The sequence below is a fragment of the Cynoglossus semilaevis genome, chromosome 16 (assembly GCF_000523025.1).
Source record: "Cynoglossus semilaevis isolate Cse_v1.0 chromosome 16, Cse_v1.0, whole genome shotgun sequence".
Taxonomy (NCBI): domain Eukaryota; kingdom Metazoa; phylum Chordata; class Actinopteri; order Pleuronectiformes; family Cynoglossidae; genus Cynoglossus; species Cynoglossus semilaevis.
In genome coordinates, this window is record NC_024322.1 from 10,065,483 (window position 1) to 10,093,105 (window position 27,623).

Below are 27,623 nucleotides of genomic sequence, written 5' to 3' on the forward strand. Positions count from 1 at the left end.
ACACATTTTAAGTTGTACTTCATTGATTTGCAGCAACACTGCACCGCAAATACCGCACATGACACTGTAGTGCGAAAATATTGACGATAAATTAATTAATTTTAAATATTATATTTGTACAATTATTAAATCAATACAACCAAGTCAACACTGTTATTTAACTGGGAGTTGTTTCGCTCCAAGTACGGTCTCGAGCAGTTAGCTGTGACATCTTTTACTTATTCTTTTAATAACACACAGGATTTTTGTTTTGTTGGATGAACTCCTACTGGTCAGTGCTCTGTTTTAGTTTTAGCTTTCGATTTGGAACGCGTGTTGAGCTCCAGAGTCTGACTGGTTGAGGATTCTGCAGGAGAAGTCGGCCTGGAGAGGGGGACAAACAGAGGGGGTTTAACAACTTTGCCTTTGCTCAGCTTGTTTTTATCCTTCTTCTGCTTCAGGTGTTTCTCACAGTGGTTCACAAAGGTGTCCAGCTTGACAAAAGTCTTGTTGCACACCTTGCAGTGATAGGGCCGCTGCCCTTTCTTGAGGCGCACGTGCAGCTTGATGTACGACGATCGAACAAAGGTACGGCAGCAGACGCCACACTTCAGATCGTCTGTGCTTTCGTGCGTTTGCTGCGGTCTGGCTATGGCTGCCTCGGATTCGGACTCGGCTTTTTTGCAGGCTTCTTGAGCCTTGTGAGAGAGCAGCAGGGACTGAGACTGAAATTCTAGACCACACTGCACACATTTTGACGGACGTTCCCCCTTGTGCAGACGAATGTGTGACAGGAGCCCTGCCTTCTGGGTGAAGGACTTGTCACAAAAGGTGCATTTAAATGGCTTCTCACCCGTGTGGAGACGTCGGTGTGTAGTCAGGTGGGAGGCACGGACAAAAGTCTTGCCACATTCAGGGCATTTAAACGGCCTGTCCCCACTGTGAGTCATTCGATGTGCAATAAGGTGTGCAGACTGATGGAAATACTTGCCACATGTGCTACACCTGAACTTCCTCTCCTTGTTGTGGGAGGACAGATGAAGTGCCAGGTGAGCAGAGGAGATGAAGGTTTTGTTACACAAGTTGCAAATGTGTGGGTCGAGTTGGACATGGCGCTGTGGCTGCTGACCATTAGGATGAGTGTCTCCTGCCAGACAGGATGGACATTTAGGTAAACTGTCTCCATCCGACTGCTTCTGTTGTATAGTGGGGTCTGGGTCAGACCGTAGTGGGCTGAAACTGCATCCACAGTCTGAGCAGAGTCCAGTCTGTCGTTCTTTGTCACTGGTTTTTTCCAGCATGGTGTCTTTTACAGCCACAGAAGAAGAGAAGGTGTTTTCATTTCAGTACATTACACGGACGTCTGAATGTAAAGAAAACAGAAGGGGTGGTTATTGTCATGGACGCTGCCAGAGTGGTGACACTCGTGTGAAAAAATATTTTACTCTGGCTGCAGGGACCAAAGAAGACCCTGACACACCGAAACGTTCTTATATTGAAAGAAATCATTTAAGCCGCAACAAAACAAATGAATGCTAAAGATCCAACAACTTTTGTTCAATATATCCAATCTCTCCTCAGCACATGTTCACATCTGAAGATTCGAATCTAATTTAAGATTATCTTCTTAGATGTATTAACGGTGACGCCATATATCCACCTTCAATCCTGTTCATTCCCAGTTATAATCTCAGAATTCAACTCCACTATCATCTTGAACAAATCTCCGTTCACTACTGTCACTCGTCACATGACCTTCGTCTCCGCCCACTCCATCCTGCAGACACCGTCTCCCCACCATATCTCAACTCAGCCCTTTGTACAAGTCTTTTCTCCTCTTTTTGCGTTTTGTTTGTTTCTACTAACTCTGAATCCGGACCTCATCTGATCAAAGCTGATTCACGACCTCAAACAAAAGCCTCTCCTGGTGGAGACTATACGCGCTAGAGTCCGACATTTGTGCAGGGATTCTCGGTTCTCTTTGACTATGGTCTCACACTCCCATAAAGCCGGAGTGTGTGGCCATGGTCACAGTTTGTCACGGGGTAAAAATGGACCATACACAAAACCACGTCTCATTTGTGTTTCGGTAAACGGTGTTAGCTAACTGTATGCCCAAACCTGTTTACCCAGGTGCGACTGAAACTGTATCCTACATCCGACCGAAGGCCCCAAATCCATTTACACAATCAAATCCATTTACACAAGGGTGTGTATAAACCCTGAATTAATAATTCACGTACCGTGCATTTGTGGAAAGCGCTGGTCCTGCAGCTTAACGCTACAATGACAGAGGCAGACACGGAGGTCGGTGCTGTCTCAGTCTGCATGTCTGTTGTCTGATGAGTACGTCCCACGTCCCTCACTCAGATTCTCTGATTTCTGTTGCCTATAAAACCAGGCTGCAGCATCATCTAGTGAGTGGAGGATTAACTGTCTCTCTCCAGCTAGCGCTTCCACACACGCGCACGTGCACGCACAGAAATTGGCTATATGTCGTCTGAAAACGTGCGAGGTACAAATACCTAGTACATTCACAAGCCGCCAGCGTTAAGCTCAACTATAATAAATACACATGTGATTCTAATGCTTATCATAAACTGTTGTATGGTCCAAATGCTAATCCTTATTCCAAACAAAATCCGAATCTCAAAATAATCTCTCAGTTATTGGGAACCTATCTATACCGCGCGTCACCAAATCCAGTAGGGGGCACCAAAACATGCATCTCATGTAAATCAGAATTATTCCAGTAGTCCTACCATGTTCCAATAAACAAACTGAGTTTTCTGTTTTAAGTTTTTGTTTTTAAGAATTGTGCAGTGACCAATTATACCAGACGTACGTTACGCCACAACAGCAATACAGTTCCCCTTGAAGGACTGGTTGTAAATGAAGGAGTGTGTATATGTACTCCATAACATATTATTAAATGTTTCTGAAATTGATTATTATTTATTCAAGTTACAAGTATTGTTGTGTAATTTTTTTATTTATTTACGCAACAGCCCCTGTCCAAGTGAACCACACACCTCTCTCAGCACTGCAACATCAGTGGGGAAAACGAAACTTACTGTGACACTACCAACATTTACAGCTTCTGTAAAAGAATGGCGCCAATACATGATGCAACCTTAAACATCATGTTTTAACGGGGTATGGAAAGGACCCAATAAGAGCACAACCAAGTCAGGATGAACTCTTTCTTAGAAGCAAACAGAGCACCACAGCTAGCAAATGAGGCAGGGTCTGGAAACAACAGGCAGGGATCGTGGTCCAGAACAGGAGGCTGGTTTGTTACAGAAGCTTAGACAAGGCGATGTCCTAGGTCAGGTCAGGTCAGGTCAGGTGTGGATCAAATAACAATAAGTTATTTGAACAATAAGTTCTGGGAAGTGTTAATGAAAGCAAAGACAACCTGACAGGAATCAAGGGAGTCCAGGTGAATATATAGGTAGCAGTGGTTGAGCAGATTGAAGGAACAAAGGCACGAGTTAATTAAAGGAGGAAAGGTGATTTAAAGGAGCAAAGGCACAAGGAACAGACTGTGACACGTGCAGGCAATTATTATGCATTCGGTACTGCATATGGCGTTATCGCTTCTGCTGCCAGGTACAGAAATAATTCAGCAACCTCTGTAGTCCGTTTGATACGTTCTACATATAAATATTTCATATGCAACCCAAAGAATAAAATAGCACTGTTGTGTTTGTTTATTTTTTTATGCACAAGTTAAGAGAACCGGGGAACCAAGCGGGTGCGCGCACGCTCGTGCCTGCTTCCGTTTCCCCCTAGTATCTACTAGTATCGTTTTTGAAGAACTCTGTCAAGATAGTTAAGTTTCGTTTTTAGGGAAGCTTTTTTTTTCTTTGTTACTGCTACACCAGTCGACTATATATAAACCCGGAAAGCAGAGATGAGACTCCATTTGCGTCCAGGAACACGGACAGATGTGACCAATATGTGGAAGGTAGGCTTCATCCATTCTTATCTAGTCTGAACTGCGTGTTTACTGATTGCGTGTCTGACTTTTATTGTATAGTACAGTGCCGTTTTTTTAAAATTTTTTGTTGTTGTTTTTTAACTCTAGATTAACTCATATATCCAAGACTACAATGTCTTAGAAATGGTTGATATTTATTGAAGTCATTTATATGTGATATAGATTACAGTTTGGTTGATTTTTAACTAATTGAATATATACTGTTTATTGAGACTTTATTGAGATTTTTGTGTAGATAGTATCACACAAACTGCCTGTGTAAGATGATGTAGGTGTTAAAGTCTTGGCAGTGGATTGCCTTTTGTGTGACACAGACTGCTAGAACTGGAAACCCATTGATGTTGTTAGGCTGGAGTTCACAGCACTGTGCAGGATAGCAGTTTCCTCTTCAGTGAGTCAGCAAAGTGATCGTGGGAGGAAACCAGGAACTACTTTCTGTTTTTTCCTGTACGATTTAAGGATGTTACAAATGTTAACATCCGAGTTTTGATGATAATAAAAAAATTAACCAACACCTGTGGCCAGGCTGGTTTTAATCTTTTTTCTCATTGTGCCTATTTATGTGTTAATGCAATTGTGATGTTAGACAGACAAAGCATTTATGGTGAACTGAATATTTGAATATATATACACACATGCATATACAGTATATGCTGCTGGTCATTTTATTCTTTTGTATTGTACTGTTGTAAGCTACTGAATTCCTTAATTTCCCTTTGGGATCTATAAAGTATCTATCTATCTATCTCTCTGTCTATGTCTGTCTGTCTATATGCTTGTGTGGTGTGTGTGTGTGTGTGTGTGTGTGTGTGAGAGAGAGAGAGAGAGGTTTATTGAGAGTCTGCCACTCTCACCTTTAGCGAGGTGTTAAATAGTTGAATGCCCCGGGGGACAAAGGACCTCCTCAGTCTGTCTGTCTGTGGAACATGACAGTGACTGAAGTTTGCCACTGAACATGCTCCTCTGTTTTGTGAAGGTTGAAAACATGTTGAAGTCACTCACCTAGTTCCACAGCACAGGCCTTGAGCATTCTTTGACACACTGTCTGGATGGGTTGCTTTCCCTGGGCGTAGTCTCTTTACTCTCTTAAGTCTCTTCTGATCCATGGTGATGGTAGGAGGTGGAAGTGGTTGAGCAGATTCAAGGAGCAAAGGCAGGAGCTGATTAAAGGAGCAAAGGTTGTTAAAGGAGCAAAGGCACAAGGAACAGACTGTGACAGAATCCTGCTATGTTTGATGTAGTATTTCACAATGGTCTAATGCCATTCTTTTTTTTTTAAAGTGTTAAAGAAGAAAAAAAATGAGTCTAAAGACAAAGAGGAAATCTCGGTGAGTTGGTATTTTTCATTAGCCTGACACAGTTCACAGTTCACTTTGTCTCATTTTACGATTGTAGCCAATTTATTTCCAAAATGAAGATCACACACAACATTTATAACATAGTTCTATATTTTTTTCAAATAAATCTAATTACAAAAAAAGCCACAATTGTAATCGTTAGAGTTGAAGAATTGTGAAACACTTTACATCACCATTTATCTCAACTTATTAAAAGTAAAACTGGTGTGGTTTTCGCAGGCTGTTAATATAGCAAACAACAAAAGAATAATTAAATAAATATTAACTGATAAATTAATACTTGTCTATACTGTATATTACTTTATTATTTGTTTATGAAGTTAGTGTCCTGACCATTATGCAGAATAGCTTTTAGGAATGGTCACTGTTTCTTTAAATTTATTGGACATATTAATACGGGCATAGCTGTTGTGCTTCTCAACATTGATATTATTTTTTTTTACTCTCAAACTTTTATTTAGAACGTCATTCGGGGCGACAGCTCCACCGTTTATTGACTACCTGAAAGATATTCTCCGCCGCTATCCAGATGGAGGACAAATATTAAAGGTAAATAAAGTACAACCTTTAAAAAAAGAAAGGTATTTAAATAAAGATTTATTTATTGACCAATAGATTTGAACTATTCTTTCCACATTCCTTTCAGACTGTTTATTTTTTAAAAAACCCTGTACATTCTATTTAATAAGCTTAAATTGCCTAACAAGTCACATAAATGTATGTTAGCAAGTTCTCATGGTTGGAATAGTGAGTTGGACAGTTGGATGTTGTTCCTTATTTGCACAACTGTTCATGGTCTTTTTTCAATTCATTAACAGGAATTGATCCAAAACGCAGATGATGCCAAGGCCACAGAGGTTATTTTTATCCATGATGAGAGAAGTTATGGAACCAAGAGCCTCTTTACCGAAGAACTGGGAAAATACCAAGGTGAGTGGGCGAGCGAGTGAGTGATTGAGTGAGCAAGTGGGTGAGTTTAAAAAAAAAAACATTTTAAATAAACTGTATGTTATTATACATGAAAAATTTGAACAAATCTATAGCTGGGCAGCTATTTCCTATATTCTGCTCCCTACTAGTAAAACAGAATGTAAAGAGACAGACCTTAGGTCTTGTGCACATATTTTCAAATGTTTAATTCCTTAATCTTATTCCTATGCAAAGGGCCTGCTCTATATGCCTACAACAATGCTGCTTTCACTGATGATGACTGGGAAGGGATTCAGATGGCAGGGAGGAGTGTCAAACGCAACGACCCAAACAAAGTCGGGAGGTTTGGAATCGGCTTTAACTCCGTCTACCACACCACAGGTGCAAATATTTGCTTTTACAGCCATATATGTTTTTGAAAAACAAAGCTACACAGTATTTCTTTGATCCTGTCCACAGATGTGCCAGGTATATTCAGCTCAGTCCACCTTGGCTTCATGGACCCCCAAGAAAAAATATTTGGAGAGAAAAATGGGGGTTTTCGTTGGTCTTTGGATGACCCCGATGACCAACAAACCCTGATGTCCATGCAAGACCAGTTTCAACCTTTCCGAGACATAGTTGCGCTTGTGAGTGGACAAGAGTGGTCTGAAGTTGTCATGGACAGCCACTACTTCGATGGCACAATCTTCAGATTTCCATTGCGCAAAGAGAAGTCTGAAATCTCAGACAATCTGTATGATTCGAAGAGGGTGGTTGAGCTTTTTGACAGCTTCATTGCAGATGCAGACTTGAGCCTCCTGTTCCTCAAACATGTCACCTCTTTGTCACTGATACATATCGACGTGCACGGTACCGTCAATAACAGGTTTAAAGTGACATCCTCAGTGCAGCCAGATGCTGTTTTGTTGTCAGAGGAAAACTCCGCTGTTGAAGGCTCAACAATGTTCAAAATAATTACTCTTCACTCAGACAAACAGAGAGACACCAAGTGGCTACTGACAACGTGTACCATGAAAGAAACTACGGTAGAAAACCTTGACTCACTAGCAAAAAAGTTGAGCTTTTTCCCTCAGGTTGATCTGGCTTTTCCATGTGATAGAAAGGTGGACTGTGGTCAGAGTAGACTGAGCTGCTTTCTCCCTCTTCCAAACAATGAGTCCAACAAGACACGACTTCCTGTTCATCTCAACGCCTGCTTTGGTCTCACTGACAATAGACGAGAAATCAAGTGGCAAGAAGAAGACCAGCAACATGATGAACATGCTGTATGGAATGAGCTGCTGATGAAGGAGGTGCTCCCACATGCATACTTAATGATCATCCAAGATGCCATCAGACTTGCCAAACGGTCTCTTCTTCCTGTCCCTGTTGTGTACGATCTGTGGCCGGATATGGCCCAGATTCAGCACAAAGAAAAATGGCAGGTCATTGTTCAGAATGTTTTAAGTCACATATTCAGAGAGAAGGTGGCAGTCCTCTCTCTTGCAAAAGACGAAAAAAGCTTCATCTCTCCATCAGAAGCTGTGTTCCCCTGTAATGGTCCAACTAGTCCTGAAATATTGGCTGCCATTAAACAGACTTTGATTTCATGTGGCGAGAACCTGGTCACATTACCAGTACATGTTGCAAAAGCCATTAACCAAGCTTTTCCAAATGTCGGCACCCTGAAACATGTGACTCCAGCCTTTGTGAGGAACACTCTTCGAAGAATTGGCACATATGACATCCCCAAAGACAACAAAGTCTGTCTCTTGGAGTATGTTTTGAATGATGAGAAATATGAAGAACTTAAAGGTCTTCAGCTGCTCCCACTCAGTGACGGCTCTTTCAGATCTTTCTCTGACAGAGATGAAGACACCACTTTAATAGACAGCAAAGACTTCCCAAGGTAAAGTTCAATCCTTTGTGATGTAATTTTTGACATTGTTAGGTTTCCCTGACCAACTTAATTTATGTTGTTAAACATTAATTATAATTTAGAATTTAATAACAGCAACACACTCAACTCTTGCTACATAGACTGCAGTGTATTCTCAGTTTCAATAGAAACAGATCTGGACTGCAGGCAGGCCAGTGATGCACATGCACACTTGAAAAAGTTGTTGTTGCTATAGAAGCATGTGACTTTTCTCAATGTCAACCTGAGCTTCTGCATTATTGTGCCTGTATTCCCAATCTTGATAGTAAGTCTTAACCTCTTTGAAGTGTTTTGTCAATAACACAATTTATTTAGTAAAGTTTTTGTCTGTTTAAGTAATTAAAGGTACAAATTAATTACAAATATACAGATGTATTTCAATTTGTTTTTACATTTTTAACTTAATGTGAATTGAAAAGCAACAACATTTTGATATATTCACACTCAATTCATTTTGGCATTTGTTTTCAGAGTGTAGTCTTAAAATGAAATGCCATTTTTTCCTCAGAACACTGCTGCCACTCTGCAAACACCTCTTCATCCCAGATGACCTCAGTCAAGCATGTACCAGCTACTTGAAAGCACTGGGCACAAAAAGTAATGATGCAGTATTACACTTGGAAGAGATTTAATGGTGTATTCTATCTACTGTACCACAATCATATCATAACCATATCAAACTATATTTCAGATTTGTACAAGGTTATCAACATTGATGCAAACCACGTGGCTGAGTATACCAGGAGATTCTTGCCCCAGGAATGGAAGGACACCAGGACAGGGCTTGTGACCTGGGACACCAGCAGCAGTCAACATCCACCTTTGAAATGGATACAGGAATTCTGGGTATTTCTCAACTCTCATTTCAAGGAGTTAAGTCGTTTCACTGGTATCCCATTAATACCAGTTGGGAATCTGTCTGTCAGTCACAATGTACCATTAGCCCCATTGCAAACAAACTATATCTTTCAGACGAACAAAGATGCTAAACTGCCTGATCAAATAGCTACATTGGTAAACAAAGCTGGTGGCACTGTGGTAAAAGAAAACATCTGGCTCAAACACACAGATCTAGACTCTTATGTGTTGCAGCCTTCTCCAGTGAATGTCCTTAAAGTGTTGGTTAATTTAGAATGCCAGCGTCTCATCACGGAACTCAAAGCCACATCTCACTCAGTTCGAGATGAACTGAAAGAATATCTGTCCTGTCTGAAATCACTTTCGAGTTGTGAAAAAAACCTACTCTCAAAGTTGCCTCTTTTTCAGACTATGAAAGGACAGTGTTCCGCAGTTCAGTCAAAACAGGCCGTGCTTCTCATATCTGACTTTAAAGTACCAGCAGAGCTGCCTCTGCCTGACTCAATTGTCCAGTGTGCTACTGAAGCAGATCGCAGACTGTTGCAGCTGCTTGACATTAAACTCCTAAGCACAGCTGAAGCAGCCAATCTGCTCATTGATTGTATTGAGAAAGGGTCATGCTCTAAAGATGATACTGAAAAAATCATGACCTGGATTTTACAGCACGGCAGTATGCTCTTCCCTCAAAACATGGCCTTGAAAGACAGATGTAAAAACTTAAGTTTTATTGAAGTGAAAGGGCAGCAGAAAAAGGTTTCATGTTTTTTTGACCCGAGAATTCATACTTTCACTGTCATATTTGAGTCTGACCTCTTCCCTCCGCACAAGTACACTCAAACATCACAGATGCTTGAAAGCCTCACAGATCTTGGTTTGATGAACAAGGAAGCAGATGTTTCGCCCGTTGCATTTCTACATGCTGCAACACTGATTGATAAAATGCATCTTGCTTCTCCGACCGAAGCTCAGAAAAGGGCTCAGGTTCTCCTTAAAATGTTGGATGTGACTGATCTGCTCTCAAAGTTTACTCATGAGCAGCTTCAACAACTAAAAAAGCTGAAATGGGTACCATGTGATAAACCTGATGAAGAAAAATCTCAGAGAAGTTTCTTTTGCCCCAATGAAACAAGAGACTCTATGTATAAAGACATTGTTGGACGTGTGATGCCTCTTGTGGAAAACCTCAGTGACAGAGTCAGCACCAAACTTGGGTTCAAATGCTCACCCCCACCTGACAAAGTAATAGAGAACTTGTTGGCCTTAGCATCAAAGACAAGGCAAATGGGTGATCCTGACAAAAATGCATGTTTCAAAAAGGAGCTGCATAGCATTTACAGGCATATGCAGGACTATATGTCTGAATTTAAATCCAGGATAAACACAGACATCTGTTGGATTTGGAGTCACGACCAGTTTGTATCTGCGAAAGACTTGTTTCTTGACTACCCACGCAATCTAGACCTGAGCTTGTACATTAGAAAAGTGTCAAATGAATTTCTGCCATACAAAGAGCTCCTCCAGGCTTCAGGCCTCAAAACACTGAACTCTGATGAAGAAATCATTGCTATTCTCTATTCGATTCAGCAAACCATCATGGAGCAACAGTCTACTGCAAGTTCTTCTGAGGTGAAGGTGTCAGTTGATATCCTGAATTGGTTTTGGAAAGAGAGAAAGGCAGTTGGGGATGACATTCCAGTGCCAGTCATTTTGGAAGGTGGTCAATACACCCTGAAACCAAAATCAACTACAGTGTTCTGTGATCTCAGCAAAAGTGCATTGAAAGAGTTTGGTTGCAATCAGGAGGAAGTTTACATCATACACGAGGAAATCCCAAAAGCCACAGCTGAATGGTTAAACATTCAATTTCTAAGTACCTACATCCTTGACCCAGAGTTAGTCGGAATTGAACAGTGTGGACAATCAGAACCAATAACAACAAGAATTAAAAACATCCTTAAAGAATATGATGAAGACAGTGACATCTTCAAAGAACTTATTCAAAATGCAGAGGATGCTGGAGCAGATGTCTGTAAATTCCTGGTGGATTTCAGAGTACACCGAGATGCTCCTGAAAGCCTTATAGATCCTAACATGGCCCTTTGTCAGGGACCCTGTCTTTGGGCTTTTAACAATGAGCAGTTTTGGGATGAGGACTGGAAAAACATAATAAGAGTTGGCTCTGCCTCAAAAGAAAACCAGGTGGAAAAGATTGGGAAGTTCGGACTGGGATTCAACACTGTTTACCATGTGACAGATATTCCCTCAATACTTAGTGGCAGCAGTCTTCTCATACTCGACCCAAATGTTAGTCACCTTAAAAAGCACATAAAGCACAAAACAAATCCAGGAATCAAACTTGATCTATCTCAGCAGCGACACTTCAAGTGTTTTCCTGGACAGTTTGGACCATATGAAGGCATTTTTGATTTTTCAAAACAAAAACCTGTTGGACCCTATCCTGGTACACTGATAAAACTTCCTTTTCGAACTGCAGAAGAGGCTGCCCAGTCAGAAATAAGCCAAAAAGTGTATGACAAGTACAACATCACCAGATTTCAGCAGCAGTTCACTGAATATTCACAAACTCACCTGCTTTTTCTTAAGAAAATCAGCACCTTAACCCTACAAACTATCTCCAACACTGGATCAACACCACCCAGAGACGATGAAATAGATACCGTCTTTACCATCTCAAAAAGAACTCTTAGTACGACAAGAGTTACTGAGGAAACCTGCGTGACAAAACAATGTGAGGCTGAGAGAATGTTAACAAATCACGATGAAAAATCAAAGATCATAGACTGCTGTACAGTGAATATCATCCAGATCACCAGTCAGCACTGTGGTAAAACTGAAGTTCAACACTGGCTCCAGTACAACTGCTATGGGTTGGACAGCGCTTTGAAAATGGCCCTTCAAGAAAATCAGAATACCAAATTCTCCCTTCCCATTGGAGGCGTTGCTGTACCTTTGCAAAAAAATCCCCAAACAGAAAAACTCAGGTCATCACAAACACATCTTGTTGGACAGGCATTTTGCTTCCTTCCGCTGTCAATTTGCACTGGTCTTCCTGTTAATGTAAACGGTACATTTGCAGTGACAAGCAACAGGAAAGCCCTTTGGGAAAGTGGTATGAAACATGAATGGAACAAAGCTCTTCTTCAGGATCCTATAATGACAGCATATCTCACTACCCTCTTGACATTAAAGAAAATGTCTCAAGACAAGCAACTGGAAGAGTATACTTATCACACCTTTTGGCCTGACAGAGAAGAAGTCAGTGAAACTTTTAAGCCATTGGTTGATGCCTTTTACTCAGCCATTGCCAAAAACTCCATTGGCCCAGAGCTGTTCAGTGATGGAGAACATTGGTGCACAATGGAAAATGCCATATTTCTACATGAGAGCATCAAAGAGAATAAAGACATTCATGCACTGGCAGAGGACATTTGCAAGAAATATGTAACAAAACCCAAACGTGTTGTTCCTCTCCCCCTGTGGTTGAGAAATAACTTCAAACAGGCAAGGCTAGAGCATGTTTTGCAGGACAGGACATGGAACTGGGAGAAGCTTTTTAAAGAGGTAGTGTTTAACAACCTAGCAACCATTGACCCTACAACTAGAGATTCTCTTGTTTTGCATGCAATTGACCTTAACACTGAGGAAATTGACAATCTACTGGTCAACTTCCCATGCATCCCCACAACAGGTGGAAACTTACAGTACATCAATCAACTTGTGAACCCGTCAGGAAAGGTTGCTTGTCTTTTTGAACCACATGAGGGGCGCTTGCTTGGGGGATCTAAGAATGACTTTTCTTCGCCCAAAAGGATTCAGCGTTTGTTGGAACTTGGAATGGCAAGTGATTATCTGCCACTAAAAGACATCACAGAGAAAGCAGGAACCATTTGCCAAACATGGAGAACTGACAGAGAGAAAGCAAATGAGCAAATAAAATGCCTCCTGGAACTCATTAAGCATCACATGTATGACATAGACTCCAACTACTGGGAAACGTTAAAGATGACTGAATTTCTACCAGCAATTTCACCTGATGATAACAAAGAGAAACCAGTCGTCACACTCAAAAGACCCACTGATGTTTTTACTGACAACTGCAACCTACTTGTGAACCTGATACATCCTGTTTTGGATCATGAAAAACTAAAAATACACAACACAGATTCAGTCCTCAAAATATTGGGAACTCATGACACACCAAGCCCAGAGACAGTGCTACAGCAACTGCAGGGAGCATACAGACAGTCAAAGTCTATTGACAAATCTATGCTTCACAGAATAGCATTTGAATGTTATAAGTTTCTGGACCAGTGGCTCATCGACAATGAAGATCCATCTGATGTTTTAGAAAAAGCAAAGTCATTCCCTTTCATTCTCATTGGCAGCACATTTGCAAATGTGACTTGTGTTGCTAAAAGTGAGCAATTTGAAGCAAAGCCCTACCTCCATGTTCTCCCAGATGCATTTAAACGCTTTGAGAAGCTCTGGGAAAGTGTAGGTGTTGCAGAAAAATATACAGTCAGTCAATGTGTGTCTGTGCTAGAGGAACTGCACAGTCAATATGGAACCAAGTCCTTGGCTCAACATGACTTGTCCATGTGCCTCACAATTTTAAACAAGGGAATATTTGAAGCAGAAGAGAAGACAAATGACTGTCCAATACCTAATGAGCATGGAGTTTTACAGCCAGCAAGTGCAATGTTTTACAATGACAGTCCGTGGATGCCAGTGGATGCTGGTGTCACACTCTGCCACAAAAATGTGTCCCGTGCAATGGCTCGCCACTTTGGTGTAGAGACAACAAGGCATCATAGTTTACAAATCCACATAGCAGAGGACATTGCCCCATTTGCATTTCCATTTGAACAACACGAGGAGCTCACTGTTCGAATCAAAAACATTATTTCAGCCTATCCTTCGAAGAAGGACATCTTGAAGGAGTTGATCCAGAATGCAGATGATGCAGAGGCCACAGAAATCCACTTTGTTTGGGACAAACGACAGCATGGTAAAGAAAAAACATTTGGCAAGAAATGGAACCAACTTCAAGGGCCAGCACTGTGTGTGTTCAACAACAAGGTGTTTTCAGATGTTGACCTAGCAGGCATTCAGCAGCTGGGAGAAGGGGGGAAGCACAACTCCCTAGGGAAGACAGGAAAATATGGTGTTGGATTCAACTCTGTTTACCACTTAACTGACTGTCCTTCAATTCTGACTGGAGACGACCTTTTGTGCATTTTTGATCCCAATCAAAAATACATTGAGAGTAGTTCAGGAAAACCACCAGCTGGCATTGGCTACAATCTATCTGACAATTTAAAGGCCATGTACGAGGATGTCTACAGTTCCTTTCTTCCAAACAAGTTCCCTCTGAGGAATGGTACCATGTTTAGATTACCTTTAAGAGCAGGGAACATGGCAAACAGCTCCAAAATATCCAACGAGTCAGTCACTGATGAGTACATGAAAAAACTTTGTTCTGTTCTTTCTAAGGACCCTGAAGGACTGATCCTGTTTTTGAAAAACATCTGCAAAATAGTAGTCCATGAAATCAACCAAGAATCAGGACAAATGGAAACCATCTTCATGGTTGAAAAAAGTGTCACACAGACAAGCAGAGACAAGAAAGATACATTTGTAAAGCTCCAACAAAAGGCCCTGACATCTGCAAAAGTAGCCAAACCACAAAAAGTCATTTATGAAACCACAATTTCAACGTCAGGTAGATTGAAAAGTCAGTGGCTCATTGCAGAACAGTTTGGCTCATTTGCAAAAACCAAGGGAAATGTTACTACATTTGACCAACTTCCCCAAGCAGCAATAGCAGCATCAATGAATTCAAGCACCTTGGAATTCAAGGGAGAAGCATTTTGTTCTCTGCCTCTGCCAGGAAAGACTGGCCTGCCAGTGCATATCAATGCAAACTTTGAGGTTGATTCCTCCAGGAAAAATCTTTGGAAGGAAGATGGTCAGAGCCTAAAAACTAAATGGAATGAATTGCTGAAAGAGACAGTTGTAGCTCCTCTGTATGCAGATCTCCTTCACCACATCAGTCTGAGTGTTGCAAAGACCAAAGTCCAAACTACATTCATTGAGAGTTGCTTCAAACACACATACCTATGTTTCTGGCCAGTTGCTTCAAAGGATGTTGATCAGGATTGGCATGAAATGATCCACAAGGTGTACAGATCAATCAAAGAAAGGGGCCTTACTGTGATTCCAGTAAAGAAAACTTCAGTGCGTAATGTTCATAAATCCTTTATAAAAGAATATTCCTTTGACTGGTGTGACATCAGAGAGACAGGGAGAACAAATGCACTTTACTTGGCAGAGCCATTCACTTTTGAAATTGGTCAAATTTTGGAAGAACTTGGTATGAAATTGGTTCCATTTTCCGATAAAATGCAAGAAATTTGGAGAAGTTTCAATAATGCAGGCGTTGAGTTAAAGATGGTCAATTCCTCAACTGTACGATCTTTCCTGAAAGAAAAACCTCTGAATGACCCAACCCAAACATCTGAAACGTTACCCCTGCCCCTACCCTCTACTCTGATTAGAGATGAAAACAGATGTTCACTCCTCCTTAAATACTGCCTAAAAGATTTAATCTCAGCAAAGGTCACAGAGGAAAATTCAGATATTCTAGATGGACTTCCCCTTCTTTTGACAAGAGATAAAGTTCTGAGAGTTTTCAACTCCAAATCTCCAAAAGTGATCACAAGACATGACAGCCTATTTCTTGATGACATGGAACAATTTGCAGATTTTACAGTTAACAGAGAAAACAGGGAAACTCTACAAAAATATAACCTTGTCAAAAATCTGACAGTTCCATGTGCAGCTAACTATCTGAAACCATTGATCCAGCGCCATCTCCAAAGCTGTGAAGTTGATTCTCACAGTGGTTTCTATGTTCCAAATGAGACCATGTCGAAGTGGTTGAAGTCACTGTGGAAGTTCTTGGAAAGTGAAATTAAACAAGAGATAAACAGCGACGACAACGAAACTCTGAAGTTCAGTGACGTGAAGGAGCTTTTCAGTGATTGCTTTATCTTGCCTGTAGAGTGTCCACAGCTAAAGAACAACTACTTGCTACAGAGAATGAAAGACATGTCAAGTGTCATACAGTTTGCAAGTGACAGGGACATCTCAAGTGTCCTCTTTAAACTTGGTTTTATGAAGCTCCACAATAGGTTCTTCACGGAGACTCATGTAAATCAACAACTAACTCTACTTCTGAAACCCGAACTTATGGATGTAAATGACAGTAGCATTGTGCTCGACCAGATTTGTAACAAAAACAACTTGGAATTTTCCAACCTTTCGAATCATGAAAAAAGCGAACTCCAGACATTTCTTCAGTCAGGCGTGGCCAAGGCCAAAAACAAACAGGACTTTCAGAGAAAGTTGAAATCCTTACCTCTTTTTGAAACAATATCTGGTGATAGAGTGCGAATTGACGGACCTCTCAAGGTGTTTGTCCTCCAAAGCCAGCATTTGATGAGTTATCCGGATCTTCTCAAACTGCCCAAATGCAACAGCATTTTCCTCAAAGATACTTTGGACAACTGCAGTCTGTCAGAGTCTCTAAAAATCCCAAAACTGACTGATGATGAGTATTTCACAACATTTATCCTGCCTGCTATACATGAGCTCACAGGAGAGCAGAAGCTTGACTGCTTTAGATTCTTGTTGTCACTGCGGCGTCATTTAATCGGTCTCAGCTACATGGAGAAAATCATTCCAACATTAAAAACAGTTAAGTGGATCTGCAGTTCTCAGGGTAAATTAGAGATGGCATCGTACTTCTTTGACAAACGTGTTCCCTTATATGAGAAAATGCTTCCCAAAGAGATGTTTGTTCCTGAAGGATTTTTTAATCTGTTTGGTGAAGAAAGTCAGGACAAAATTGAGATGCTGCTCAAAGAACTTGGAATGAAGCACGAGGTGTCAAAAAATGACATAATAAAATTTGCACATCAGTTAGAATCAGAAGCTAAAAGAAGTGGTCACCTCCAAGATTTGAAAGATAAATCATTGCTGATTTTTAAAGCAGCCCTCGCAAAAGCAAGTGATCCGAACAATAAAGATAAAACAGTGCTGGAGAGCATAGCTGACATCAACTTCCTGTTTCCTGTGAGAATAAGAAAAGAACTGTGTGACTACCACAAACCATTTGCAGATCAAAGCACAGCTGTGAAAATCAGAGGCTCTTTAATAGACAATGATCCCAAAGATCAGGATTTGATTTGGTCTTCAATGCCAATTATAAAGTTACCAGTAGGTATGTTTTACAACCTGCTGCAGATGATGAAAAACGCAGGTGCCCACGAAAAGCCACCTGCAGAGTATGTGGTTGCTAACATGAGAAACATCTGTGTATCTCCATGTAAATCCAGTGAGCTCATTAAAACGCGAGCTCAAGTGTTTCGATGCTCCTACATGCACTTGCAGGGTCAAGGATTCAAAGCAAAAACACTGACAGGTCTACCCGTGGTGTTGGTTGAAAACGACAAAGAACTTGTGAAGGACCAGGACACAGTTCTTGTACTCCGGTATGCCCAGGAATTCCGACCGTATTTATACGAAATCCACTCAAAGGATGTGATTTTTAAAGATTTCTTCATGAAACTGGGTGTGAAAGAAAACCCTACTGCAGCACATTATTGCAGAGTGCTGGAATCGGTTTACAATGAAACTTGTGAAAAGCAACAACTACAAGCGAATCAGCTCAGAACAGTGAAACGTGCCATTCATCAGTTGTTCTATACAATCAAAGAACAGAAAAAGCAGGCCCATCTTAATGGCGTAACGTCTTTGCATCTTCTTGGTGTGGATGGTAAATTACACCCATCGTCCACATTGTACTACAATGATACTGTGTTTGAGGCCCAAAGGTTAGAACCAGCTCTGGGTGAGAAGTTCCTGTTGCTCGAGAAATTCATAAACTGTCATTTGGGTCCTGACACCTACAAACATCATCGGTGGTTGAGTTTGCTGCCGACTTCCTTTCAACCGAAAATGCTGTCCCAGGTCACAGAGGAGAAGCTGGTGGAAGAAAAGATTCAGCAATGTGAGCTTAAGGATGAGTGTGAGTTCAGAGGATGGTTTGATGAACATCTATCCTCTTTACCCTTCAGGCACGGATTAATATGCCTGATCCGCAGCCACTCGGGAGGTGAAATACAACACGAAGATGCTGCTATGCTGTGTCAGAAAAATTATGGCAGCATGAAGATTGTCTGCTGCAAAAACCTGGAAACTATGCTTTGGCTGAACAAGGAGCCACTTCAGAACACAGCCAGTGACAGTGAAATCTGTGTCAAACAAGGGCAACATGGTTGCATTTTTTATTTGAAACACAATGATGGCATCCCCCATAAAGTCATCAGTGAAGTGAACATGACATTGGCAAAGGAGATTATTGCCCTTTCAGACAACAAAATTTCATTGCACCACTTTGCAGCCCTTGAACAACTTCTTCTCTGCGACACGCTGCAAGATGTTCAAAAAATTCTAGCAAAGAACAAAATCCGTGACAGTGCAGAAGGTAAAAGCCTCCTTGAGCCACCTGCTCCTGGGACTGAAGTACCAAAAGAATGGCATGACTGGTTAGACATGGACATCCTTAACAACTTTGAAGTGGATGAATATGTTGGTTATAGGGATGAGACAGAAAAATACATATATGCTGTTATTGTTGAAGAACTGCAAGGAAACACAGGGCAATATTCACACAGGTACAAAGTGAATGTTGGAGGAGATGAGCCAATTGAAGTCAGTTGCATTGACCTGTACCAGTTTAAACGAGAAAAGAAGACAGAGGACGAGGGGACGAGCACACCTCCCCAAAATCACTGCAAGGAGCTGCAGCTACTGGAAAAAGCTGGTCCAAATCCAAGTTCATCTTCCTCCACATCTGGCTCCTCATCCACAAGATCTATGCCAGCATCATTTGACGAAATTAAAAGAGAGATTGACCGATGCTTAGCAGAGATATGGACTCTTTCTCAGGAACAGAGAAGAAAAGCCATCAGACGTCTGTACCTCAGATTTCATCCTGATAAAAATTCAGGCTCTGAGTTTTTGGCCACAGAAGCTTGTCAGTACTTGCAAACAAGAGTCAAAGAGCTCAGCAGTGAAGGAGGCCCATGCAGGAGCTCATCCTCTTCAAGGGCAGGACCAAATTTCAATACCTTTTACGAACAATGGAACAGGGAAGCCAGGAGTCACAAACAAAGTCGAGAAAGAAACTCGAGCCACTCTTGGACCCATAACGAAAATATCCCCAAGCCAAACAAGAAGGAGGCTCAACGCTGGTGCCAACAGGCTCGCTGCGATCTTAAGGCAGCGTACAAGGACACAGATGGAGACAGCACTGAATGGTGTCTGTTTAAAGTCCACCAAGCAGTTGAGAAGTCTCTGGTAGCAGCCGGATACAAACGAGACGGTCACCATCACAACAGCAGCTGCTCCATTTCAATGCTCGCAGCACAGGTTTCCAACTACAGCACCCAACTCAAAGTGGTAAGCCAAATTGTGCAAGAGCTCAAGCTCATGGGAGTGGACGCCAAGAGGACTCAATATCCCAGCTGCTATCGTTATCCTAATATTCCAAATGGACAGTTCCCCACAGAGAATGAAATAAGTGCCATCAACAAGGCATCTGAGCTCCTCAGTATCATAGAGGAGTACGTGAGTTAGGGATTGGATAATGTCAGTCACTGGACCATGAAAGTACTAGAAGTACAAAACAAAAAACAAGCATCAAACTTTTTTTTTTTTTTTTACAGAAAAAAACGTGCAATGTAAGGTAAACCTGAAACCATTATTCTTGCACGGCTGCAAAAATCTGATCTCATGTAATCGCTTTAATGTTTAAACTAGTTAACATGTCATTTCTAAATGCTTACTTTGAATTTGCTCCACCAACATACAGGTGATAAAAAATGTCATTCAAGGTTGTTACTTGTGCTGTATGCTTTATAACAGGGGTTTTCAAATTGGGTGAATGTGAGCCTCCCCTAAAAGAGTAGATGAGGACAGCCGAGCTCCCCAGGCCCTTCCCCAAAATCCTGTCCACCTGCTCTAACCCACACACGCCTCTGCAATGAATGCATCTTCTGTGTGCTCCTGGCATTGATGAGTTCCATTAACAACTGATAGAATGTATCTCAAAACGTTTTATTTTTCTCAAATTTATATAAAAAAGGGCATTGATAAAAGATTAATTGCATCAGCAAATAATTTCACTTCATGCACGGGGTGGCATACTTCATCTGTTGAAAACCTCTGCTCTACAGGGACCAATTACTGTCATCCTATTATTATTGTTCTGTTTAACTCACTTTCTTCTGTTTCCTTGTCGGGTCGAATACTTTGTACAACTTTATTCAGGTAGTCATAACAGAATCCTCGTAGCGTCATTAAAATATGCATTTTTGTGTTTTCTTTGATGTGAATATATATAGTTAAATCAAAAAGCTTGTGTAACCAGTGCACTTTACACTGTATGTCACAAAAATGAAAAATGTCAAACATTTGAATAAAGGATAACGAAAATATTTCTGTTACGTCAGTATAATTTTTTTAACAGAAAAGATAACATTTAGCAGAACAAACTGGTATTATATAATGTTTTGGTCTGCAATACCTTAGTACATCACAGCCCAGGTTAGAATTTCAACCAGCAGTCCTCCGTCAGTCTTCAACTGCTAGGCCTTGGCCGCCGACTTAGAGGTCCACTCTTGCTGCGTCTGCATAATTAGTAAAACAGTGTTAATGGACAGAAAAGGCACAGAGACCACAAAGGTCGTTAAGGTAAAAGCTTTTTTATTCATTTATTAAGAAGTCATGTTATGAAAATAATGACAACTAACAGTATATCTGACAAATGTATCTTTTTCTCATGTTAACAAAACATGTTTGCTGAGAAGGTTGTGACGTCTGCAGTCACTGTGTCTCCCGCTTCATGTGTGCTTTGTTGCCTCTTGAGAATGGACTCCGCAGTGGCACAATGTCTCTTCCCTGCTGTCCAAACATGCGAATCCAATTCAAAGAGTTTTGAAGCAGGGAGATCTTGTCAGCGCCACATAAAGTCTTTGCATCAAATGTCCTGTCAACTCCTCCACCGTTTAATAATTTACACAAATCCTGTACATACTTACAGCAGGCCGCAGCCTGTTTGTGAAAGAAAGAAAACCAGGGGGAAAAATACTCTGAAGCAAATCTTCACAAAGTGAAGACAAACTGAAGCGGCTCGCATGGCCTCTACTCCATCTTGAAATGACACCGATATTCTGCATCAAACCCATGACCAACTACAACTTTTACCAGTCTTTCGCTATAAAACACATTTATCACCACTGATGAAAAGACATTATTGAAAAAACACTTTTATGTGAGTGTGTGTTTGTTTGTAATGGCTGACATTAGCATCGAGTAAATTAATCTTTGCTGGAAAGTTGACAAAGTTAAGGTGCAACTGATAGGACCCAAACTCACCTGCATCTGCCGAGAAACTTCACAAAACCGAGTTTGACAGGAGCGGAGCAGGAAGAGGCCTCTGAAACAAAACGCCTAAGGCTTAACATTTGGCACGCTGCTGAAAAAGTACGCAACAATTATTTTCCTTTTAATTTACAAGGATTCTAAAAACTGGTGCTTACTTTCTGCAGCCAGAAAACGACTCTCGTCACACATATTGCATATTGTTCAAATTAAAAAAGAAAGAAAAGAAGAAATAAATGGTTAAAAAGGTGTTCATGGTAGCAAAGTTGTTCGCAACAAATGATACTACTATTCACGCCGCCTCTGCTGCGTTTCAGTGCTTCTGCAACTAGCGATGCACGATATTATTGGTAGCCGATAAATGATCGAAGATGATGATATTTAAGGTGATTTAATTTGACCGATAAAGGGAGCACGGTGAATACACGCATCCAATTATTGACGGAGCTGAAGCAGGAGTGTAACACCAGGAACGTGGAATTCCAAATCCCTGACGTCACACTCCTGCACTTTGGCAGAGACGTTAGCTCATATGCTAAAAACAGCTAAACGGAGCTAACGCAGCGTTAGCTATGGATGTTTTTTTTAAACTATGTTGTAAGACAAAAAAAAAAGGTTCAATCTGTGTTCGTGCTCAGCCTAAATTCACAGAGGGTAAAAGTCTACCAGTTTCGACACGACAAATTAAAGAAGTCATTTAAATGATCGCTGTCGTTAGGAAGCTGTACTCAGTATGGAGCCGCAATAGCAGCAGCCAGCGCGGAGAGTAAAGCACAACAAACAGACCGATGAACAGTTTCTATTTAACATGCGTTCGAAAACCGCAAGAAATTCACCAGAGACATAACAAGCAACAAATCAGTGATAAATGTTGTTGTATCCAATTCTCACCAAAATGCCATAAAAAGTCATTATTTCTTCAAGGGAGAATATAAAATTATAGGTTATCATTGCAGTATTGGTCATTTAGAACAGGTTATTTTCAGTTATCAGTGCTGATTAAAAAGAAGAAAAAAATCCATATCATGTATCCCCAGGCATAACAAGATCTACACTTATCTGAAACAGAAAAATCAGTGTAAAACCAGAACTGCAAACACTGGTTAAAACTCTAGTCAGTGTCATGAGTCTCTAAAATGGAGATTTTAACACAATGGGCCAACATTTTCAACTGACAATGGGGAAAGAAAAAAAAAAGATTTAAGAAAAGCTAAATTTGTGTTGTTCTAGAATACTCCTGGTGGACATGTCTATCAGTAACCTGGCTTGGCCACTTTTATGGTTGACTATTGCAGTGTTTCCCAACCTTTTTTGAGCCATGGCACATATATGTCATTAGGAAAACCCCCACAGTGCACCACCAAACAAAAATCTCACAAAAGTATGTGATGAAATATAGAAATGTTCTTGTTTAAATGACCTCGTTATTGACTAAAATCTCAGCCTGTTTAGTTGAAGGCTGATATACTGGCAGGAATTGAAGAAAGACACCTACAAAGATCTTCAACAGCTTTGATTATCTTTTTTTTCATAGCCATCTGCTGCCACCTAGCAGAAGAGCATTTGATTGTTCTGCCTTTCATGCTTTGACGAGCAAAGAAAAATTATATGCAACAAATAAATAATAGTTTTCATCCCAATTACCATATTGTGCAAAGGAAAAAGAAAAAAAAAAATCTGTGACATTATTTTTAATCAAGTTTAAAAAAAAGCTGACTTCCTGTTGGTGAGATGAAATGCTAATATCATTTTCAGTTTTGCTGCATGTTTGGGCTCAATTAAAATGCAACTCTCTTGATTGAGATTAAGTTCCGTTCAGTAATGCCCTCTGACTGCTGTAAGATTCAGCACAAATACATAACAGCTGCTAGTCACCCCTGCTCTTACGCTGCGGGTGAAACATTTCAGGGCTTGGTAGAAACGGGGATTTCACACTGAAGTCAGTTTTGGTTTATGGCAAAAACAAAAGGAAAAAGACACTGACACTTAGCATTAAAAACATAATTAAATTAAGTTAATGGCAACCTGTTGTATTTCTGTCAGACAAAAACAAATGTAAAACATTGGTCATTTTTTGAAGGAAAAAAATGTGGTTTTTGTTAGTTCCTGCATTTCCTCTCCGTCCTTCCTGTTTCTGTGACGTGTTTATTTCCTCTCTGTGTGCGAACAGAGGAGGGCAGTGTGCTGTCAATGAGATAAACCAAGCTCAGTGCATCTTCCTCCTGCTCTTCTCCTGGAGTGGAACAACCCATAAGGGGCGACGATTCTTCCACAGCCGGACTCTTACATGTTGTAAGCCACATATATGGGGTCCAGCTGGTCAGCCAGAAATCCGTCTCTGAGGTGCATGCGTTGTTTCTCCCCCCTGGAGTTTATGGGAATGACGCCGGGGTCCACCACCACCACCACCCCCACGATGAGGTAGTGCTCCTCCAGGACAACGTTAGTGACCAGGGCCACCAGGTCCAGAGCCTCCTGCTCAGATCCCTCCAACTCCACGACCACCACCAACAGGTTAGTCCAAGTGAACACCGCGCTGGAAGGACATCATGTGAAAATAAGTCAAACATGATTGAATATGTAACCGCTGATGATGTGGTCTAATAATGGAGCCTCAAAGCGGAAGAAAAACAAATTAGAGATTCGACACAGCTCATAGCAGTTTCTTACCATTCAGCTATGCTCTTATGAGAGCGGATGACGGACGTCTCAATGTCGATTGGGTGATACCTCATTCCTCTGAGCTCCAGAGTTTCATCCAGAGAGCCAACCACGTAGAGGGCGTCATGGCGCTCTGCAGCCCGCACACACACACATTAATTTTTTTTAAACTACCACAAAGTTTTCATCACTGCAGCACTAAAAGCCTCACCAGTGTCACTTCAGTGCAAAATGATGCAGTAAGCTAGATGCTAGAGCTAATGTTAGCTTAGCTCAGGCACAGTACTACAAGTTAAGTGAGAGCTGAAAGGAATAAATCTCACCTCCACTGGCATCAGTCAGGTCTGTGCGCCGCAGGAAGCCCAGGTAGCCCGTTCTTGCCCATACTGTGTGAGTGTCACCGAAGCTAAGCTTGGTGCTAAAGTGGTCGGCGTGCAGCGCCTCCTCTCCGTAGACAGTGTAATAGCCTGTGGCATTGTGGGGACTGCTCACCCAGATCTATCACACAAACAGAAGTTGCTATGTTACCTTTGGTTAGCTGTTTTAGCTCATATGCTAATGGCTGCGCTGTTGCACAGGTGTACGATAAAGGCCTCAGGAAACTGTAAGTTGTCCGCTTAGTGTATGTAGAATAGAATAGAATAAATACCTCTCCTAGATGCGAGTCTCCCAAAGGTCCTTTGGTTTCTGTGTTAGCAATGATCACTTTCACTCCAGGAAGGATCTATAGAAGCAGACAGAACAGCTTTAAAGTAAAGAAAGACTGGCCACTTACAGTCCAGTCACAGGATTACATGACCGTATGACACTGCAAACATATTTCCACCATTTTAGTCATGGCAGTGATGCAGTATATGGAGTTTTTATAGTTATACTAATGAGGAAATACAAAATTAAAGCTGTTAACTACGCTGTTGCATAATGTGTTGCATGAAGGAGAAAAAACTAAATTACCTCTACATCCAGGTAAATGTAATTTCTAACACATTAGCATTTAGTGTTTCGTATGACACTAAAAATGTTGTGTCGGGTGTAATTTTTTTTTATAACTTAACTTTTATTCATTTATTTTTTAAAATCTTCTTAAAATACTGGCCCTCAGTCAAATATAGTAGATATACATTTCAGGAAGCCAATGCACAGGGGTTAAAAGGTTAAAGAGCTACAAGAGGTAACAGGTTGCAGATACCTTCCCAGACTCCATCAATGGCAGGCTGTGTGGTGACCCTCTCTCCACCAGGCGGACCCTGGAGAAAAACAATTTAAAAAACGTGTTAGTTCACATACATAGTGAAAGTCACAGGCCTCAAGCCTGTTTGGAAATTTGCGATAATTCTACTGGTGGTAGTGCAGTGGTGTTTTTCACCTATCATGTCGGAGTGCTCTCATGTCCACGTAAACTGTGGTGGGGTCTGGTCCAGCTGTGCCCTGGAAAAGAAAACCGGAGCTAAGTCAAGTTTGATAACTCAGGATTTTTCTCGTATAGTAACAGAGAAGTAAGAAGGTGGAGGCTGCATGTGATACTTCGTCGACACAGCAGTCAGGGCAGCCAAAAGCCAAACAGCCAGACTAACAAGTTAGGGCCTGGGCTGAACCGTGTGAGGACCACGGGGTGGAGGGTTCCAACTTCTTTGAAGCCGGAGGGTGAGAATTCCAAAAAACCTTATCTGATGGATGATGTAAGTTCCCTGTATTTAACAATTTGTCATCCTTACTCCTGTGTTTTAATCTGAACTGGCGCACTGTACAATGGATGTTTCGCTGCTCTGTTGACAGTGTGTAGCCAGAGCCAAGCTAGCAATGAGGGCGCATCAAGCCAAGATGGAGTAATGTTTGTTTTTCACCCAGGGATTAGTCTTTGCCATGACACAGAAGCTGAGAGTGTGATGTAACAAATGGACACAGAGCATTTCTGCCAACATGATGACAAAACATGTATGTTTGTTGATAAATAGTTTGCTTTCACTGGGATGAACTGGATATTTAAGAAGAGAATTAACAAAATAAATAAAAATAAAATACAGCTTGACCAACAGCTTTAAGAGAGCTAGATTACTAGATTTCAAAATTTCAATTTGGCTGAAATATTCAGCAACACAGTATACAAGGTGTGTTTTGATGGTAACGTGAACACCAAAGAGAAAAAAAAAAATCACATTAACGATGTTTAAATATCATGCAAGTAGCACAGAAACACACAGTAGCACAGTGAGGGAATAGCCACTCTCCTCCCACAGTACCTGCTCAGCCAGCTTCCCTAACCTGTTGGGCTGACAGAACAGGGCAGGACAAATAAAAAAAATATACTGTATACATGTTTTCTTCATGAAATTAATATATACATATATAAAACATACATGCACATACACTCATACACCAACATCCCTGGGAAAATGCTCTACCTCCTCTTTCTCCTTCTCCTCAGACTCACCTGCAGACAGATGGCTACATTCACTCTACACCCAAAGGTGGTGCTGACGGCGCGAGGTGAAAGTCCCAGGTCTTTGAAGATCTTTGAGAAGGTTTGAGTCAGTGCGATGCGAGGGCGCTCCTCTGCTACCACCATACACGTACGCACACAGGACAGGTTCACATTGCGCAACTGTAAAAGCGAGTAAAAAGTTAAGCAACATCGCAGTGACACATTTTTGGCACAGCCCAGATTTTGAACTGAACAGAGGCTGAGGCTGTTTAGAACGACTATTATTCTTTTAGATGTCGCCTACATAATGACACCAATGTTAAAGTAAAAAAAAATTAAAATCGGACCCGCAGTGCTTCTGTCTGTGCTCCCAGGCCTTTGGTGCACATCTCCATGACAGAATAGGAGCAGAAGGTGACTCGCACTTTATACTGACTCACTGCAGCGAGCCACAGAGATGCATTGCTCTCCAGTTCCAGAGGGGGAACCAGAATAGATTGGTGGCCGGAGTACACGCTGAAAAAAAAAATACAAAGAATGCATCGTCACTGCGATTATAAAAGTCGAAGACACAAGTTTTGTAAACCTCAATGATAATATTCTACTGCTTTACCTGCAGAGGCACCACAGAGCAAAGCCAAGGCCACAGTAAGGGTCGAGACAGATGGCGATCTGCCGCGAAGGGTAGAGCTCACACTGCAGCTTGATGGAGCGACACAAGGCACTGGTGGCAGCGTGAGACATCTACAAGAGACGGGACACGATTTGAATCATTCACTAAGGCTGGAACTGAAGTTTAAAAGTGATCAGTTGAAGAAGAAAGGAATGGGATGAACAATATTAAACCAATGTGTTCAAATGGATAAATAAAAGCACCATCAGTCCACCTCTATTTCTATTTTTATGTGTATTTCTGTCCTACACCTGTAAAGGAACTAAAATATATGTTTATCACATTTG

The 27,623-nt window shown here is 41.2% G+C and overlaps 3 protein-coding genes and 1 long non-coding RNA gene across 13 annotated transcripts in view; 2 read left to right on the forward strand and 2 right to left on the reverse strand.

Moving 5' to 3' along the window:
- Nucleotides 1-229: 229 nt before the first annotated feature.
- Nucleotides 230-21,700, reverse strand: LOC103392046 (gastrula zinc finger protein XlCGF7.1-like). 3 transcript variants are annotated; one of them, XM_025063603.1, is made up of 5 exons: nucleotides 21,575-21,700; nucleotides 20,724-20,826; nucleotides 4,985-5,142; nucleotides 452-1,342; nucleotides 230-363 (listed from the first exon to the last, which is right to left on the reverse strand). In XM_025063603.1, exons 4-5 carry the CDS (start codon nucleotides 1,278-1,280, stop codon nucleotides 266-268), a joined length of 927 nt encoding a protein of 308 aa, XP_024919371.1. In that variant the 5' UTR covers nucleotides 1,281-1,342; nucleotides 4,985-5,142; nucleotides 20,724-20,826; nucleotides 21,575-21,700; the 3' UTR covers nucleotides 230-265. The 3 variants fall into 3 exon arrangements, with proteins under 3 accessions (XP_024919371.1, XP_024919370.1, XP_008326790.1); XM_025063602.1 differs by having other exon boundaries at nucleotides 243-1,342; XM_008328568.3 differs by lacking the exons at nucleotides 4,985-5,142; nucleotides 20,724-20,826; nucleotides 21,575-21,700 and adding an exon at nucleotides 2,223-3,664 and having other exon boundaries at nucleotides 243-1,342.
- Nucleotides 3,814-20,634, forward strand: sacs2 (sacsin molecular chaperone 2). Its single transcript, XM_008328565.3, has 8 exons — nucleotides 3,814-3,949; nucleotides 5,264-5,310; nucleotides 5,802-5,889; nucleotides 6,159-6,270; nucleotides 6,505-6,651; nucleotides 6,730-8,161; nucleotides 8,700-8,788; nucleotides 8,883-20,634. The coding sequence occupies exons 2-8, from the start codon at nucleotides 5,282-5,284 to the stop codon at nucleotides 19,772-19,774; spliced, it is 12,789 nt and encodes a 4,262-aa protein (XP_008326787.1). The 5' UTR covers nucleotides 3,814-3,949; nucleotides 5,264-5,281; the 3' UTR covers nucleotides 19,775-20,634.
- dip2a (disco-interacting protein 2 homolog A) overlaps nucleotides 20,883-27,623 on the reverse strand; it is a 62,675-nt gene continuing 55,934 nt past the window's right edge. For 4 of the 8 annotated variants that reach the window (XM_017040012.2, XM_017040009.2, XM_017040008.2 and 1 more), the window contains 10 exons: nucleotides 27,277-27,407; nucleotides 27,011-27,179; nucleotides 26,673-26,843; nucleotides 26,482-26,511; nucleotides 25,608-25,669; nucleotides 25,431-25,488; nucleotides 24,891-24,965; nucleotides 24,565-24,739; nucleotides 24,251-24,374; nucleotides 20,883-24,116 (listed from right to left, as the gene is read on the reverse strand). In XM_017040012.2, coding sequence (XP_016895501.1) covers nucleotides 23,864-24,116; nucleotides 24,251-24,374; nucleotides 24,565-24,739; nucleotides 24,891-24,965; nucleotides 25,431-25,488; nucleotides 25,608-25,669; nucleotides 26,482-26,511; nucleotides 26,673-26,843; nucleotides 27,011-27,179; nucleotides 27,277-27,407 — 1,248 coding nt within the window. In that variant the 3' untranslated portion in view covers nucleotides 20,883-23,863. The remainder of the gene's footprint in view (nucleotides 24,117-24,250; nucleotides 24,375-24,564; nucleotides 24,740-24,890; nucleotides 24,966-25,430; nucleotides 25,489-25,607; nucleotides 25,670-26,481; nucleotides 26,512-26,672; nucleotides 26,844-27,010; nucleotides 27,180-27,276; nucleotides 27,408-27,623) is intronic. The other 4 variants (XM_017040011.2, XM_017040007.2, XM_017040010.2 and 1 more) reach the window with 2 other exon arrangements.
- Nucleotides 23,965-27,419, forward strand: LOC112488266 (uncharacterized). The gene is made up of 4 exons (XR_003052137.1): nucleotides 23,965-24,094; nucleotides 25,728-26,176; nucleotides 26,667-26,763; nucleotides 27,283-27,419. It is a non-coding gene; the product is annotated as an uncharacterized LOC112488266 (long non-coding RNA).